General features: G+C 40.0%; 1 protein-coding gene across 2 annotated transcripts in view; it reads right to left on the reverse strand.

The window, feature by feature from the left end:
• Nucleotides 1-390: 390 nt before the first annotated feature.
• The window catches only part of ADAT2 (adenosine deaminase tRNA specific 2), a 28132-nt gene continuing 12323 nt past the window's right edge, over nt 391-16199 (reverse strand). The window contains exons 4-7 of one of the 2 annotated variants that reach the window (XR_007519507.1): nt 14390-14496; nt 5852-5924; nt 1413-5740; nt 391-1259 (exon numbers count right to left, since the gene is read on the reverse strand). Coding sequence is in view for 1 of the 2 variants with exons in the window: in XM_049902554.1 (XP_049758511.1) it covers nt 5697-5740; nt 5852-5924; nt 14390-14496 (224 nt within the window). In the remaining variant the exon portion in view is untranslated. Of the gene's footprint in view, nt 5741-5851; nt 5925-14389; nt 14497-16199 lie in introns of both variants that reach the window. The other variant, XM_049902554.1, reaches the window with a different exon arrangement.

The following is a 16199-nucleotide window of genomic DNA, read 5'->3' on the forward strand; positions in this document are numbered from 1 at the left end:
GAAAACAAAATACCTAACAAATGTTTATTTTCTATTGCCTTTTTTCCAATCCCAGCTTACGTGACTCTAGCACCAGAGGGTTACCAAACCTGTTGCTGAGAGTTGGATGGTATAGGGATGAGGATGGTATGGAGATGGTTCCTGTTTAAGCCCTAGTTTTTATAGGGGTCCAATAGATTTTTGACACTATAGTGACTGTTCCTGATGATGATAAATGCTTGATAACATTTTTAATATAATGATCACAAATAAAACATATCATTGAATCGCCTTTCTTTCCTCCTTGTCATTCCCTTAAAATGTAAATAAGGAAATAAAATATTCTAAGCTGAAATAAATATTTCAGTGTCTTGGATCTCTCTCCCATATTTATAAACCAACTTAAAAAAAAAAAAAATCATAGCCCCGATACAATCCCCACAGCTGCACAATGAGCCACATTATTCAGTTGCAAGGTTACAGAGTTTGACCAAGCACCTTAGAGGCCCAACCTCCTCATTTTATATTCTCTAGACCTGGAGCAGCAAATGTTTTCCGAAATATTTTAGGCTTTGCAGGCCATACAGTCTGTCACCACACTCAGCAGTCAACAACACAGAAACAAACAGGCATGGCTATGTTTCAAGAAAATTTTATTTACGGACACTGAAATTTGAATTTCATATAATTTTCAGAGGTCATAAAATCGTATTCTCCAAAGGACTTTTTTTCAACCATTAAGAACACACACACAAAAAAAAACTGAATTTTTTTTTTTTGCTTGTGGGCAGTACAAAAACAGGCAACAGGCTGGGATCTGGCCCGAAGGCCACACTTTCCTGACTCCTGCTCTAAAGTTTATACTCCTTCAAGGACACCACAAAGTCTCCCTAATAGTCATGGATACAGGGCATTTAGCTCAACAGTCACTTAAAAACCAAGTAAGAAATCATTACATTTGCTTATTTTTATTAGCTCAACTTGAAAAAACATAAGATCCTCAAGATGTCAAACTTTCAACAAAACTTATTCCAGTCTTACCAAAAAAAACAACATCACCCATCGCCCCTTCCCTCACCACACACAATTAGCAATTTACAAAGTAAGAAAATAGCTGACATTTGTTGAAGTCAACATGGTCTGATTCTTTTGCCAAAAGGCAAGGAAACCATACTGATGCCTCCTCTCAAGGGCTATCTATCCAAGGCCAGTTGGTTCAGAGTGACTGGGGATGACATGCTTTGGCTTTTCCGTGGATTTTTAACCAGGAACCTGAAGTACTTTAAAGAAAATAAAATTAATTAAAAAAAAACTTAGGTTTTGCTATTTTTTTACTGACACTTACTTTGTAGCAGTGTTTGAAACATTTTAAGTCTACATGTCTCTATGGAAACCCAAGACAATTCATATTTTATTGCCAAACGACTACCTACCTAGGGTTTCCACATCCTATTGGATCACCAGAGGCCATCTGCCATGTCCAAAACATCTTAGACCTATTTTTCCAAAACCTTACCTATTTTCCAAAACCTTACCTATAAGATATAAAAATTGATATAATCATTAGCTTGGCCAAAAGGGTGATAAGAAGGGAAGAAAAACTTAGTTCTGAGGCTTTCTTTTAATATCTATTAAGACATTCCAATTTAAAATATTCTTATTAGCAAAAGGATTTTGTAAATTTTGGCAGACAAAAAAAAAGGAAGAATACAATCAAATCATTCAACAGTGGCTTTGGGAAATTTATATCATAAAGTCTCCTCCCCTCTTTTCCATCAATGTTGAATACATTTTCCTTTAAAATCTAACAGTTCCTCTCCCCAGAGACTGCTTATTATTTGCAAGGGAAAAATAAATAAGGAAACAACAACCAACAACAAACAAAGAAAACAAAAAATAAATAAATAAAACAGTGAAATCAGAGGACCTTGACCAGGTTACCAAAATCAACATGACCAGTGAGGGACAGAGGACACTGTACGCTACCACACAATTGTATGATTCGTACCAAAAACAGTTGGTATGTTCCCCTGAGAAGAGCACAGCACCACCTAGAACATATAACCTGAATTTAATCATGAGAAAACATCAAACTAATCCAAAGTTAACGAGCAGTCTTTTTTTTTCCCAATGTGGGAGAGGACTGTACCATTTAAAAGTAATCAATGTCATAAAAAAAAAAACATAGAAGGGCTGTGGAAATATTCTAGATTAAAAGAAGCTAAAGATACATGATCACTAAATGCAATATCTGACCCTAGAATGTATTCAGTATTGTCGCAAGGGGGAAATGCTCCAAAGGACATTATTGGGTCATCTGACAAGACTGGAATACAAATGGTTGATTAGATAAAAGCACTGTTTCAATGTTAAATTTATTGAACTCAATAACTGCACTGTGATTATATACGAGAGTATCCTTATTCTTAGGAAACACTGGAGAATTTGGGGGTAAAGGGCCATGTTGTATGATGCATGTAACTTACTAGCAAATTTTTCAGAAAAACAACTGAAAGCAAATGATAGAGAGAGACAGAGAGAGAGATTAAGTGCACAAATGATAGACAGCAAGCAATAAAGCTAAAAGTGTAAGATGTTAACATGTGTTAACGTTTAAAGGTAAAGGGCATTCGTACAATTTTTATTTTTGTAACTTTTATGTAAGTTTGAAATTATTTCCAAACAAAAAGTTTAAAGAAAAAAATAACAGTTCTTACCTGCACTGGAGTTCTTGGCTACCTATTTTCTCTCCGTAACATTCCGACTACAACACAGGAAGAGGTGCTTGTGCCAAGTAACAAGAAAGTGCAAAGATATTTTAACAGGATCTGTTATCAGTGATTGAAGCCTGCCAAAGCATTACACACCACCCATCCTCAGCAGAATCTGGGGCAAAGACTCTATACAAAGTAAACACTGGATTCTAGCAACCCTGATGCAATCATTCCCCCAATTGCTGGAAATGAGACAGTCAGTCCATAACCTTTTTGCAGCCCACAACTTCTAGAACTATCTTATCCGTAAAACAAGTCTTTTAGCTGGTCTCTTAGGTACCATCAGTATCGATAAACTGGATCCGAGCTTTTGAACTGGGATGTCTTAGTAGGTTAAGCCATTTCTAAGTAGCTGGAGATTGTGGCAAACAGGAAGCCTGGTCATCTCATCATATATCCATAATTCATCACTTCTTCCAAACTGCTGTCAGCATTCAGTAGCCTTAGAGTCTATGATCCAATTGCTAGTAAAAGACATCCTGTATGATAAGGCAGAGGGTGTGCAAAAATAATGGAAACCATCAATAACATGGACTGACAACAACCACCACAACACTGGACTCAAACATGCTATGCATCATGAAGAGGGCACAGGACCAGCCAGCATTTCCTGTTGTTATACATTAGATTGGCATGCACGAGCCGGAGCCAGCTTTACAGCAACTAATAACAACACAGCCTACGACAAATGGCCCTGTATCACCAACGGAGGTGCGGGCCTCCCATCTGTGACAAGATACACTATTCAAACTGAAGGTCCAGGTGCAATTCGATGTGCCCTCAAAGTGATAGAGGGAACTGCACCCAAGACCAAAAATTTAGGAGAGGCTTTTATATAATTCAGCCACTGGAGAATCAAAAGGTTGTAAGCTAAAATCAAATTGTTCAGCCACACTTAAGAATCAAGAAATACTTGTCCCTTCTCCAAAACACAGCCAAGACAGGACATGTGGATATCAGTAAGTCTTTTCTCTTTTCTTATCTCTGAGATAAAATGCTTAAATATTATTTTTGGCTTTTTATCCTAGATCATCTCCTTGTTATTCATTTTTCCCTTAAACTTCTATATATATATATATTTTTTAAACAAATGTTTACCAAGAATCTAGTGTGTAAAAAGTGCTTAGCCAGATTTACTAGGTGGTACTGGTTAAGAGCTTGGCTGCTAAGTAAAGGGTCAGCAGTTCAAATCTACCATTCCTTGGAAACCTTATGGGGCAGTTCTACTGTATATTATAGGGTCATTATGAGTCAGAATTGACTCAATGGCAATGAGTTTTTTTTTTTTTTATTATTCTATAGAGGAAAGGTTCCAGGTTGTTTGTCCCACAAATAATCCCCAAGAAAATTATATGAAGTCAATAAATGCCATGAAGTCAGCTTGCATAAGGATCCAGAAATGAACTACAGTCAACTGCATAAAGAAATAAAATAGACAGAGCACTAAAATTTAATGAGAAGATAAGTTTTAAAGTAGGTGAAACTAGAAATAAAGTGCATGTTACATTATTGCAGATTTAAAGTCATGCATATTCTTCTCCATAAAACCTCTCGGATGCAATTAAAAACACACGTGCACAAAAACCAAGCAATTATAAATCTTCTGAAGCATGAAACTGTGATTAGCTGCTACTCTCAGCAATATAAAAATACTTTCACCACAATTACATTCCAGCCTGTAATGTAATTCAAAACAAACAAGTCAGAGACATTGCTCAGACGGCAGAACCAGCAAACACAGATGCTTTGCATCAAGGAAGCGAATCCTCTGAAGCAAAGCAATTGAGGAGCTAGCTGCCTGCCAGGGCCTGGAGCGGGGCTTCTGGTGGAGCATTGTCGTCCTCTGCTGGACAGGGACACACAGTGCATTTTTCATCAATGCCAATCCTTCCAAGTCCTAGAGCATAAACGTTGGGACTTCCTGCTGCAGATGCCCTTTCCAGAGTTGTGGTCACATTTTTAAATTTTAGAATTCTCTGGATTTTTATGAAAAAGAAACAACAGTGTTCGATTTCAGATTAAATTGACCATTAAATTAATAATTCTGCAAACCTGCATTCCCACCACCAGCTGGAACTCCCATCCCGTTTATCCTGTTATTCTTTTTCTTTTTGCACTAGTTCTTATCACCCTCCAAAATACAGTACAATTTATGATGTCTATTGTCTGTCTCCTCATGCTAGAACACAAGGCCCACGAGTGTAAGGATCTTCGCTTTGTTCACCAAAGGTGACGAGATAAAGCCTGGAGCAGTATTGTGCTCAAAAACAAAGAAGAAATCGTCCCATTTGTGATTTTATCTTTTATTTTTAAAACTATTCCTCTTCAAAGAAGGTAAAAGCAAGGTCTTATTACAGCAATATGCTATAATTTTTAAATGACAAACTTGGTGTCCAAGGATGTGCTTTCTTGAAATGCTTTATGAAAGCAAAAATCTTTTCTAAGGACCACATAATCATAGCATATATCCATGCAACTCATACAATTTAGAAAGAAGTCGTGGGCCCCTGACGCCCTGGGAGAAGAGAGGCTGCAAAAAGCGAGGGATCCACTTCCGCCCTGAAGCACGTGTCTGAAGTGGGGCAGGCTCCAGTCCAGTCACACGCCACGTCACTGCATCCCAAGAGTACACACTCCTCTGGGCTGGGCACAGTGGCTTTGGCAGGAAGGGCATGCACAACTTGCTAATTTATAAAACCTCAAACCTGCCTTTTTCCCCCACTTAAAATGCTCTTTCAGCTTGTGGAAAAGCTAATAGTTGTTTACAATTGTCAGACTTTTAAAAAGTGCTAATTTGTTCCCTTAACAGAGCAAATGAGAGACCATTTTCCTGCTGATTAATGACAATATATAAACATGTGATTCAACGATGTTAACAGCTTTCAGTCCAAGAACATCACCACCCAGGTCACTTTGGGACATCAGTCTTTCATCAGAACAAGTTCAAGATTTTTGACATTCTTTTTTCCGAACTTTCGATTTTGGAGCTGTGAAAAGAATAGAAAGAAAGGAAAAAAATGAAGAGGTAGGCCCATGTCAGACTCTCTCTATACTGGATGTTTTAAGAGACACACTATGTACAGTAGGAAAAAACTGACCATTTGGATTTTCTTGTTTGTAGAAGGTCTTTAACATTTCCACTGCCTCCTCAGCCCGATAGCCAGGAATGCACTGATGAAATGAAAAAGGTGAGAATATAAGTATATGAAAATCTGTGTTGTATTCCATAAAAATGGCAATCTAGACATAAGAACTCTAAACAGGATTCAGATAATGTTAATACATTTAGGGGACATTAGTGACATGGGTAAGGAAGTAAATTTCCAAAAGAATAGATATACTGCCTCTGTCAAACATCACTCTACATCAACTCATTATTTTTCAATCTACTACTATTAAAGTTACTAGCTATGTGATCTTGGGTAAGATGCTCAAACTCTCTGACCTGTTGCCTAGTGCATGTAAAATAGGTAATAAGAGCACATACCTCATAGGGATTCTGTGAGGATTAAATGAGATGCCAAAAACAAAACAAACCCACTGCCATCTAGTCAATTCCAAATCACAGCGACCCTATAGATCAGAGTAGAACTGCCCTATGGGGTTTCCAAGGCTGTAAATCTTTAGAGAAACAGACAGCCACATCTTTCTCTCACGGAGCGGATGGTGGGTTGGAACCTTGAACCTTTTGGGTAGCAGTTGAGCGTTTAACAACTGCACCACAAGGGCTCTTCACATGAGATACCCAAAACAAAACCCACTGCCGTGGAGTTGATTCCAACTCATAGTGACCCCGTAGGACAGAATAGAACTGCTCCATAGGGTTTCCTAGGCTATAATCTCTATGGTAACAGACTGCCAGGTCTTTCCTCCTGAGGAGCAGCTGGTGGGTTCGAACCACAGACCTTTCAGTTAGCAGCCGAGCAATTTAACCACTGCACCACCAGGGCTCCTCAAATCAGATAAGACCTGTTAAATATCTGGCACATCGTAAGTGCTCATTAAGCACTAGCTATTTTTATTTGCTTTTATTTACTCGTTATCCATTAAGTGTTCCATGCTATACAGCCAGGCGTGGCAAACTACAACTGGTAGGACAAATCCAATCAAAAATATGCAGCAAAGGCTAAAATATTTACTATCTGGTCCTTTACAGAAAAACTTTGTCTACCCTGCTAGAGAAAAAACATCTTTTAAAGTGTTCAATTTGGTCTAACTGGAAAGAAGAAATCAACATATATGAAAGAATTAAGAAATCATGAAATTATATGAAATATTATATGGACATGAAATGAACTCCCCTTAAAGACAGAGAATATTAAAGAAGCTGAGGAGAGCAAATCAGACAAAGAGGAAAGGTAAACCTGGGTTGTGGATGAGAAAACCAGCTGACTGGGCAGTAGGGTGGTTATTAAGGGAGTATAAAGAAACAGACGCATCTGTTAGTTTGTCGTGGTGGCTTTTGTGTTGCTGTGATACTGGAAGTGATGCCACTGGTATTTCAAATACCAGCAGGGTCACTCACAGTGGACAGGTTTCAATGGAGCTTCCAGACTAAGACAGACTAGGAAGAAAGACTTAGTGGTTTACTTCGGAAAAAATTGGCCAGTTAGAACCTTATGAATAGCAGTGGAACACTGGCTGGTATAGTGCTGGAAGATGAGCCCCTCGGGTTGGAAGGCACTCAAAATACAACTGGGGAAGAGCTGCCTCCTCAAAGTAGAATTGACCTCAATGATGTGGATGGAGTCAAGCTTTTGGGACCTTCATTTGCTGAAATGGCACGACTCAAAATAAGATGCACTTGCAAACACCCATTAATAATTGGAACATGGAATGTACAAAGAGTGAATCTAGGAAAACTGGAAGTCATCAAAATGAAATGGACAGCATAAAGATCAATATCCTAAGCATTAGTAAGCTGAAATGGGGACTGGTATTGGCCATTTGGAATCAGACAATCATATGGTCTACTATGCCAGGAATGACAACTTGAAAAGGTGTCACATTCATCGCCAAGAAGAACATTTCAAGATCTATCCTGAAGTACAATGCTGTTAGTGATAACATCCACACGCCTATAAGAAAGACCAGTTAATATAACTATTAGTCAAATTTACACACCAACCACTAATGCCAAAGATGAAGAAATCGAAGATTTTTCCCAACTTATGCAGTCTGAAATTGATCAAACATGCAATCAAGATGACTGATAATTACTGGTGATTGGAATGTGAAAGTTGGAAACAAAGAAGAAGGAAGGTAGTTGGAATATATGGCCTTGGTGACAGAAACGACGTCAAAGTTTGTATGACAGAATTTTGCAAGACTGACAACTTTTTTATTACAAATACCTTTTTACAACAACATAAACGATGACTATACATGTAGACCTCGCCAGATGGAATACACAGGAATCAAACTGACTACAACTGTGGAAAGAAATGATGGAGAACCACATTATCAACAGTCAGAGCAAGGTCCAGGGCTGACTGCAGAACAGGCCATCAATTGCTCATATGAAAATTCAAGCTGAAGCTGAAGAAAATTAAAGCAAGTCCAAGACAGCCTAAAGTATGACCTTGAGTATATCCCACCTGAATTTAGAGACCATCTCAAGAATACATTCGACTCATCGAACACTTGGATGAGTTGTGGAATAACCTCGAGGATATCATACATGAAGAAATCAAAAGGTCATTAAAAAGACAGGACAGAAAGAAAAGGCCAAATTGAATGTCAGAAGAGACTCTGAAACTTGGTCTTGAACATCAAGTAGCTAAAATGAAAGGAAGAAATGATGAAGTAAAAGAGCTGAACAGAAGATTTCAAAGGGCAACTCAAGAAGACAAAGTCAAGTATTATGATGACATACGCAAAGGCTTAGAAAACCAAAAGGGAAGAACATGCTTGGCATTTCTTAAGCTGAAAGAACTGAAGAAAAAATTCAAGCCTCAGGTTGCAATACTGAAGGACTGTACAGGGAAAATATTAAATGATGCAGGAAGCATCAAAAGATGGAAGGAATACACAGAGTCACTTTACGAAAAAGAATTGGTTGATGTTCAAACATTTCAGGTGGTAGCATATGATCAAGAACCAACGATACTGAAAGAAGTCCAAGCTCCACTGAAGGGAATGGGGAAAAACAAGGCTCCAGGAATTGACAAAATACCAATAAAGATGTTTTAACAAATGGATGCAGGGCTGGAGGCGCTCATTTGTCTATGTCAAGAAATTTGGAAGACAGTTTCCTGGCCAACCGGCTAGAAGAGATCCATATTTGGGCCCATTCCAAAGAATACCACACACAAGTAAAATTTTGTTGAAGATCGTTTAAAAGCACTTGCAGCAGTACATTGACTGGGAACCACCAGAAGTTCAAGCCGAATTCAGAAAAGGACATAGAATGAGGGATATCACTGCTGATGTCTGATGGACCCTGGCTGAAAGTAGAAAATACAAGAATACCAGAAAGATGTTTACCTGTGTTTGACTATGCAAAGGCATTTGACTGTGTGGATCATAACAAATCGTGGATAACACTGCAAAGAATGGGAATTCCAGAACACTTAATTGTGCTCATGAGGAACCTGTATATGCATCAAGAGGCAGTCAATCAGACAGAACAAGGAGATACTGATTGGTTTAAATTCAAGAAAGGTGTGTGTCAGGGATGTATCCTTCCACCATACTCATTCAATCTGTATGCTGAAAAAATAATCCAAGAAGCTGGACCATATGAAGAAGAATTTGGCATCAGGATTGGAGGAAGGCTCATTAACAACTTGCGTTTCCAGATGACACAACCTTGCTTGCTAAAAGTGAAGAGGACTTGAAGCACTTACTCATGAAGATCAAAGAGTACAGCCTTCAGTATGGAATGCACCTCAACATAAAGAAAACAAAAATCCTCACAACTGGCCCAATAAACAACATCATGATAAAAAGAAAAAATATTGAAGTTGTCAAGGATTTTGTTTTACTTGGATCCACAATTAGCGGCCATGGAAGCAGCAGTCAAGAAATAAAATGACCTCTTTAAAGTGTTAAAAAGCAAAGATGTCATCTTGAAGACTAAGGTCCATCTGACCCAAGCCATGGTATTTGTAATTGCCTCATATGCATGCAAAAGTTGGACAATGAATAAGGAAGCCTGAAGATGAACTGACACCTTTGAATTATAGGCTTGGTAAAGAATACTGAATATACCATGGACTGCGAGAAGAACGAATAAATCTGTCTTGGAAGAAGTACGGCCAGAATGTTCCGTAGAAGCAAGGATGATGCAACTTTGTCTCACATACTTTGGATATATTATCAGGAGGGACCAGTTCCTGGAGAAGGGCATCATGCTTGGTAAAGTGGAGGGTCAGAGAAAAAGAGGAAGGCCCTCAACGAGATGGATTGACACGGTGGCTATAATGATGGCTCAAGCATAACAACTATGGGGATGGTACAGGACCGGTTGGTGTTTAGTTATGTTGTACATAGGGTTGCTATGAGTTGGAATGGACTTGACAGCACCTAACAACAACAATAAACAAAGGAACTGAAGAGATAAAATGAGGTCAAAATATATGGGGCCTTGAAGGCCAGTCAGAGAGTTTCAACTTGATGCATCAAACCCTGCTGAGGTACACAAAGTGATGTACTGGGTGGAGATTCTAGGAGGGCAGGTTGGGAAGCCATGTGCAGGATAACTGGAAAGGAGGAGCTAGGAGCAGCAGCACAGGGGACTGGAGGACGACTCTAGGACGTGGCTCAGAATGAGCTGCTCTTGCTCTTGTGTCTTCAACCTGCTCTTGCCCAGGCCCATGCAGCCTGCATAAACCTTTCCACTTTAACAAATAACTTTCCTTCCACCCTGAATGCCAGGTAAGCTGCTACTCTGGTCCTCCCTGAGAAGGAACACTCCAGACTTGTGGCCTTTACTTTTGTGGCTCTCATCTCCTCTTCAACCTCATCCTCACTGGCTTGCTCTCCCAGAACTCCATGGAAGCTGCCCTCTCAGATATCCTAACATGCCCCAATTTACCAAAACACTGGTCTCTTTTCCATCATATTCAACTCTCAGCAGTAGTGGAGATTAATGACCACACTTGCTTCCTTTTAGAATGCTCTCTTCTCGTGGCTTCTCAGTACTTCATCATCTGACCATCGCTGGTCAGTCTCTTCACTGGCTCCTCATCACTTCCTGCTGCATTAAGTGGCTGCCACCTGTCATGGATTGAACTGTGTCCCCCCAAAATATCTGTCAACTTGGCTAGGTCATGATTCCTAGTATTGTATGATTGTCTATCGTTTTGTCATCTGATGTGATTTCCCTATGAGTTGTAAATCCTATCACTATGTTAATGAGATGTATTAGTGGCAGTTATATTGAGATCTACAAGATTAGACAGTGTCTTAAGCCAATCTTTTTTGAGATATAAAAGAGAGAAGTGAGCAGAGAGACACGGGGACCTCATACCACCAAGAAAACAGCACCAGGAGCAGAGCACATCCTTTAGACCTGAGGTTCCTGCGTGGAGAATCTCCTAGACCAAAGGAAGATTGATGACAAGGACCAACAGAGACAGAAAGCCTTCCCCTGGAGCTGGCGTCCTGAATTCAGACTTGTAGCCTATTAGACTGTGAGAGAATAAATTTCTCTTTGTTAAAGCCATCCACTTGTGATATTTCTGATATAGCAGCAGTATTTAACCCAGACACCACCTTCTCTCTCTCCCTCTCACTCTCACTCTGGCTGTTTCTCAAAAGCATCCAGTGGCATACTCAAAGCACTGTCCTCTGAAACAGAGTTAGAGCAAAGGCTCTCAATTTGACTGCTCACTGGAATCAACTGGGAGTCCTCAAAAATTACCAGTGTCTACTCCTCCCATTCGGATTCAGTTGGTCTGAGGTGGGGACCTAGCATCCACATGCTTTAAAGCTCTCCAGTGATTCTCATATCCAGTCAGGGACGAGAATCATTGAGTTACAGGAGCAAAAGGGAACTGCATCTCTCTGTCTCTCTGAAATACCATGGGAATGTTTTCAAGTATCCATTATAGCTACAAATTTGAGACTTTCTTAAAAGAAATACATTCTTATTAAAAGTAAAAGAGCAGGTATGTATGATAAATTAATCCCCATCTGCTTTGAGAATAGTTCCATAGGTCTACTCTATGAACTTTAATGGTTTATAATATTGAAAAAAAAAAAAATTGCCGTGCAATTGATTCTGACTCACAGCGACCCTATAGGGCAAAGAAGAACTGCCCCATAGAGCTTCCAAAGCTGTATCTTTAGGGAAGCAGACTACCACATCTTTCTCCCACAGAGCGGCTGGTGGGGTCAAACTACTCATCTTTTGATTAGCAGTCAAGTACTTAACCACCACTAGGGGTCCTGCTTATAATATAGTATTTTTAAAAAGTCTATAGTTCTGCGATAAGAAAACAGCATCTTTCTCCCAGCCCCCATTCAGCCAAATAAAGGAAGAAGACACAGCATCCAGAAGCCTAGGGCACTACTGTTTTCTTTAGAATCTCAAAATACCTCAAAAAAACAAAAAAACATAATTTGACATCAAAACTAGAGATCTGGCTTCAAACCATGGCCCTTTGTTTTTAGCTGTCGAGCCAGGTTGGCCAGGCAAACACACTGCAAAGGAAGTTCCTTCCTGGCTGGGGCAGGCATGTAGGAGAGGGATGTGTCCGTGCACTCACGTCACCCACGTGTCTCAGGGACATGTTCCACACAGGTCTGACAGCCACAGGCTTGTCTTTGTTCTGCCCACCAACTTGAGTAACTCTTTAGATCTTTCTCATAAATGAAGCAAAGACAGTCAGTAACTCACTTGCAAAGATGTATATAAGCAAAATCGGAGCCACTAATAGAAGTGACTGGAAAAATCAAATCTCTTTGTAGATGTTCTTAGTAATCAAGCTAACTGTACCACTTCCTCTCCATCCTTCCGTCATAATCTCTTCTCTGATGCAATGTTAAAGGTCATTTATTCTCAAATGTACAGGAGCTGTTGGACAAGCTAGTGTCCAACTGGGAAAACTCAACATAAAAGACTTCAAAAAACTTGTTCTCAGTGGGATTCAGCCAAATTTAGCCCTTAGAGGTCCCCAGCAGGCTCTGCTGAAACAACCTGAGGTCTTTGAAGAAAACTGATCACCATGTCCAGCATTTATTAAACCTTTTTCTTTTTAAAAGCATAATGCTCTTACGATTAACCTTACATTTTGGAGAGAAAAACCATCAAACCAGTTTATGAAACGTGGCATGGGTCCACAGGTCAGTCTCTGAAGGAAATTCAGCCAGACAAATAAATTGAAATTTCTAATGCTCATAGCCTTAAACATAAAAAATTTGAGAGAAGTGGCAAGATTAAAAGGAAAGTAGAATTTGTAAGAATAGATTAAGGAAATGCGGATTCTTGGGTCTGGGGGAAATTTCAAGATTAAAAAGGGTGGAAAGAGAAGTGAAAAATATAGTGATTCATTACAAAACTAGTAAACCAGTTGTCGTTATGTCAACTCCAACTTGAACTGTGCTGCATAAGGTTTTCAACGGCTGATTTTCAGAAGTAGATCACTAGGCCTTTCTTCCCAGGTACCTCTGGGTGGACTCAAACCTTCAACCATTCAGTTAGCTGCCAAGCACGTTATCCATTTGCGCTACCCAGGGAATCCTAATTGACTGCTAGATACCAAAAAATCCTATGTAGCAATCAAGCAAAATGCTTTAATTGGTACAAAAGTATCCCCTGTTCACTGTGAATAGTATCTACTGTCACTGACGGAGGTCAAGCTTCATGTGAAATCGATATAATAAGGGGCTGGTAACACACATTGAGTAAAAACACCAACAGTGACATATCTTCAAGCATAAAGGTATTGGTGAAAATTGTCAGGGGTTACCAGGAAAGGTGGAGGGCTCCTTCAGGAGAGCTTATGTTAACTAAGAGAGCTAGGCACTTATCTAGAAATTATTACCTGTAGTTTTGTTGTTTGTTTTTTATTATTGTTGAAAACATACACAGCAAAACATACACCAATTCAACAACTTCTAAGTATACAATTCAGTGACACTAATTACACTCTTTACGTTGTGCAACCATTCTCATCTTCCTCTTCCAAATTATTACTCCCGCATTGGCATAAACTCACTTCCCCTCTAAGCTTCAAGTTGCTGTTGTCACGTTGATCCCATATAAATGATTCTTTAAAAGAGCAAAACACTCAAGGCTGACATTCTTTACTAATTAAGGTAAACTGTTGTTTGGTTTAAAGAAGACTTCAGGGGAGATTTTTGGTTTAAGGTTTAAAGATCATCACAGGGCAATAGTTTCAGGGGTTCACCCAGCCTCAATGGCTCCAAAAATTCTGGATTCCATGAGAATCTGAAATTGTTCTGCATTTCCACTCCTCTTAATCAAGATTCTTCTATACAATCTTTGATTAACACATTTAGTAATTTTACCTGTAGTTTTACACTGAGGCATAAATGAACTCGCCCAGAGGTTCTAAGGTCCTATCTGGCCCTATCACGGTTACTCGGTATCTACTGAGCACACATTAACTATATACAAACCCATAAAAAGATCAATTAGAAAGAAATAAACAAGCAATTTACTTTACCTGAAATGGTTTCCCCGTATTTGGTAGGTCAGCAGAGGCAATATTTAGAACAGAGCCACATCCGCCAAATCGTTCATTCTGACAGCCATATACAACCAGCGGGATTTCTAAGAAAGAATTAAGGTCCTGTGCAGTTCAAGTATATATTATGACAAAATTATGGTAGCTTTATACCAGCCATTCTGGAAAGGAAAGCTCATGTCTAATCTGAAAAAGAATTAGGTTTTGGCTCCCTCTTAAAAACCGTACAATCCGGTTACATAAAAAAGAAAGGTTTAAACTATTTAAAAATTAACATCCAACAGGTGCAAACAGAATGAAAACTGAGTACGTAGTTGCGAGTTGCTTACAGTTGAGTGCTCTCTTCTGGTCTCTCCTAAATCACTTTTTTCAGAATCATCAGAGGATTCAAGCCAGAAAAGAGGCAGAAGTTTAATTTAGGAATTTCACCTTTTGAAAATAACAGAGTATCCCTTGTTCTTTTCCCCAAGGAAATATAACCTGTACTCCACTCCCAAAAAAACAGACTAGCTGAGCTGCTCTGTGAGGCAGGATGGGGACAGGAACTTCAACACTGACCCTCGATCCTTCTTTCTGGCCCCAAACTTCCTGAAGCAGATATGAGCTTGCAAACCTCTGATCTAGTCATTTCATAAACAAGGAAGAGGAGGTCCTAAAAGAGGATGTGCTAGGCTGAGACCTAGACTCCTGCTGTTCCTCCTGCCACACTCCACTGTCTAGCTGTGGAGACAGGAGTTATGAAGTACAGTGTGATGGACTGCTTTTGTGTGGCTTTCTCACCATGGTCTTGTAAATCCCACCACCGAATGGCCATGCTAATAAGATATATGGAACTCTAATGAGGGAATTCGTCAGTTTTGCCATCCCACTAGGCTTAAAATGAGCCATCCCTGAGGAGAGGAAGTGAGTCTCACCACCACCAAGGAAGAAGAGCCAAGGGTGGAGAGTGCCCTTTGGACCCAGGATCCCTGTGCTGAGAAGCTCCTGGAACCAAGAGATTGAGAAAGAGCTGTAACACTGAAGACAGCAAGAACCGGTGGCAGAGAAATGGCAATAAGAGAGACCAGCAGAAGATGGCGTAGTGGGCTTCCCAGCCTGCAGAGCAAGAAAGTTGAGTGCCTTGGAGCAGGAGGCTTGCTGGTGGAGTAGGGTGCTTTTGGGCACTTAATGGAGCTATGTTAGCTGACCCACAGAGTCAGAGCTGAGTGTCTTTGGACCAAGGCTTACTGGCAGCATGGGGTGCCTGAGGGTACTTACCGGCAGAGCTAAAAGAGCTTTGTTAACACTTGCCCAAGTAGGGCAGAGGCGTAGGGCCAGCGAGAAGCACGCCTGCGGTCACAGCTGGGAAGAGGCTGTCCTGATGGAAGAACTGTATCCTGAGCATTCCTGAACCTAAATTATAACCTGGTACTTCCCTAATAAAACCCCATAATCATGAGTATGGTCTGTGAGTTCTGTGTAGCCATTGCAATGAATCATCAAACCCAGCAGAGAAGAGCGCCATGGGAAGGATGGATGGTGTTGGAATTGGTAAAGATGATGGAGAGAGGAGGCATGTCTGACCTCTGCCTCAATATGAATCAGCCTTGGGCTGTCTATCTGGATTCTCCTTCCCCCTTGGGAAGTTAGAGGAGGTCAAACACCACCCTGCCATCATTTTCACATGAAGAAAACTATTCACTATAAAAGCACATCAGGTGCCTATGGCTTGGTTTTGCCTGTCCCCAGTATTTGAGGGAAACGTATGATTCATTTTATAAATTGGTGTTAGACCAATTTGCAGGTTATT

The sequence above is a fragment of the Elephas maximus genome, chromosome 1, assembly GCF_024166365.1.
Source record: "Elephas maximus indicus isolate mEleMax1 chromosome 1, mEleMax1 primary haplotype, whole genome shotgun sequence".
In the NCBI taxonomy this organism is placed as follows: Eukaryota; Metazoa; Chordata; class Mammalia; order Proboscidea; family Elephantidae; genus Elephas; species Elephas maximus.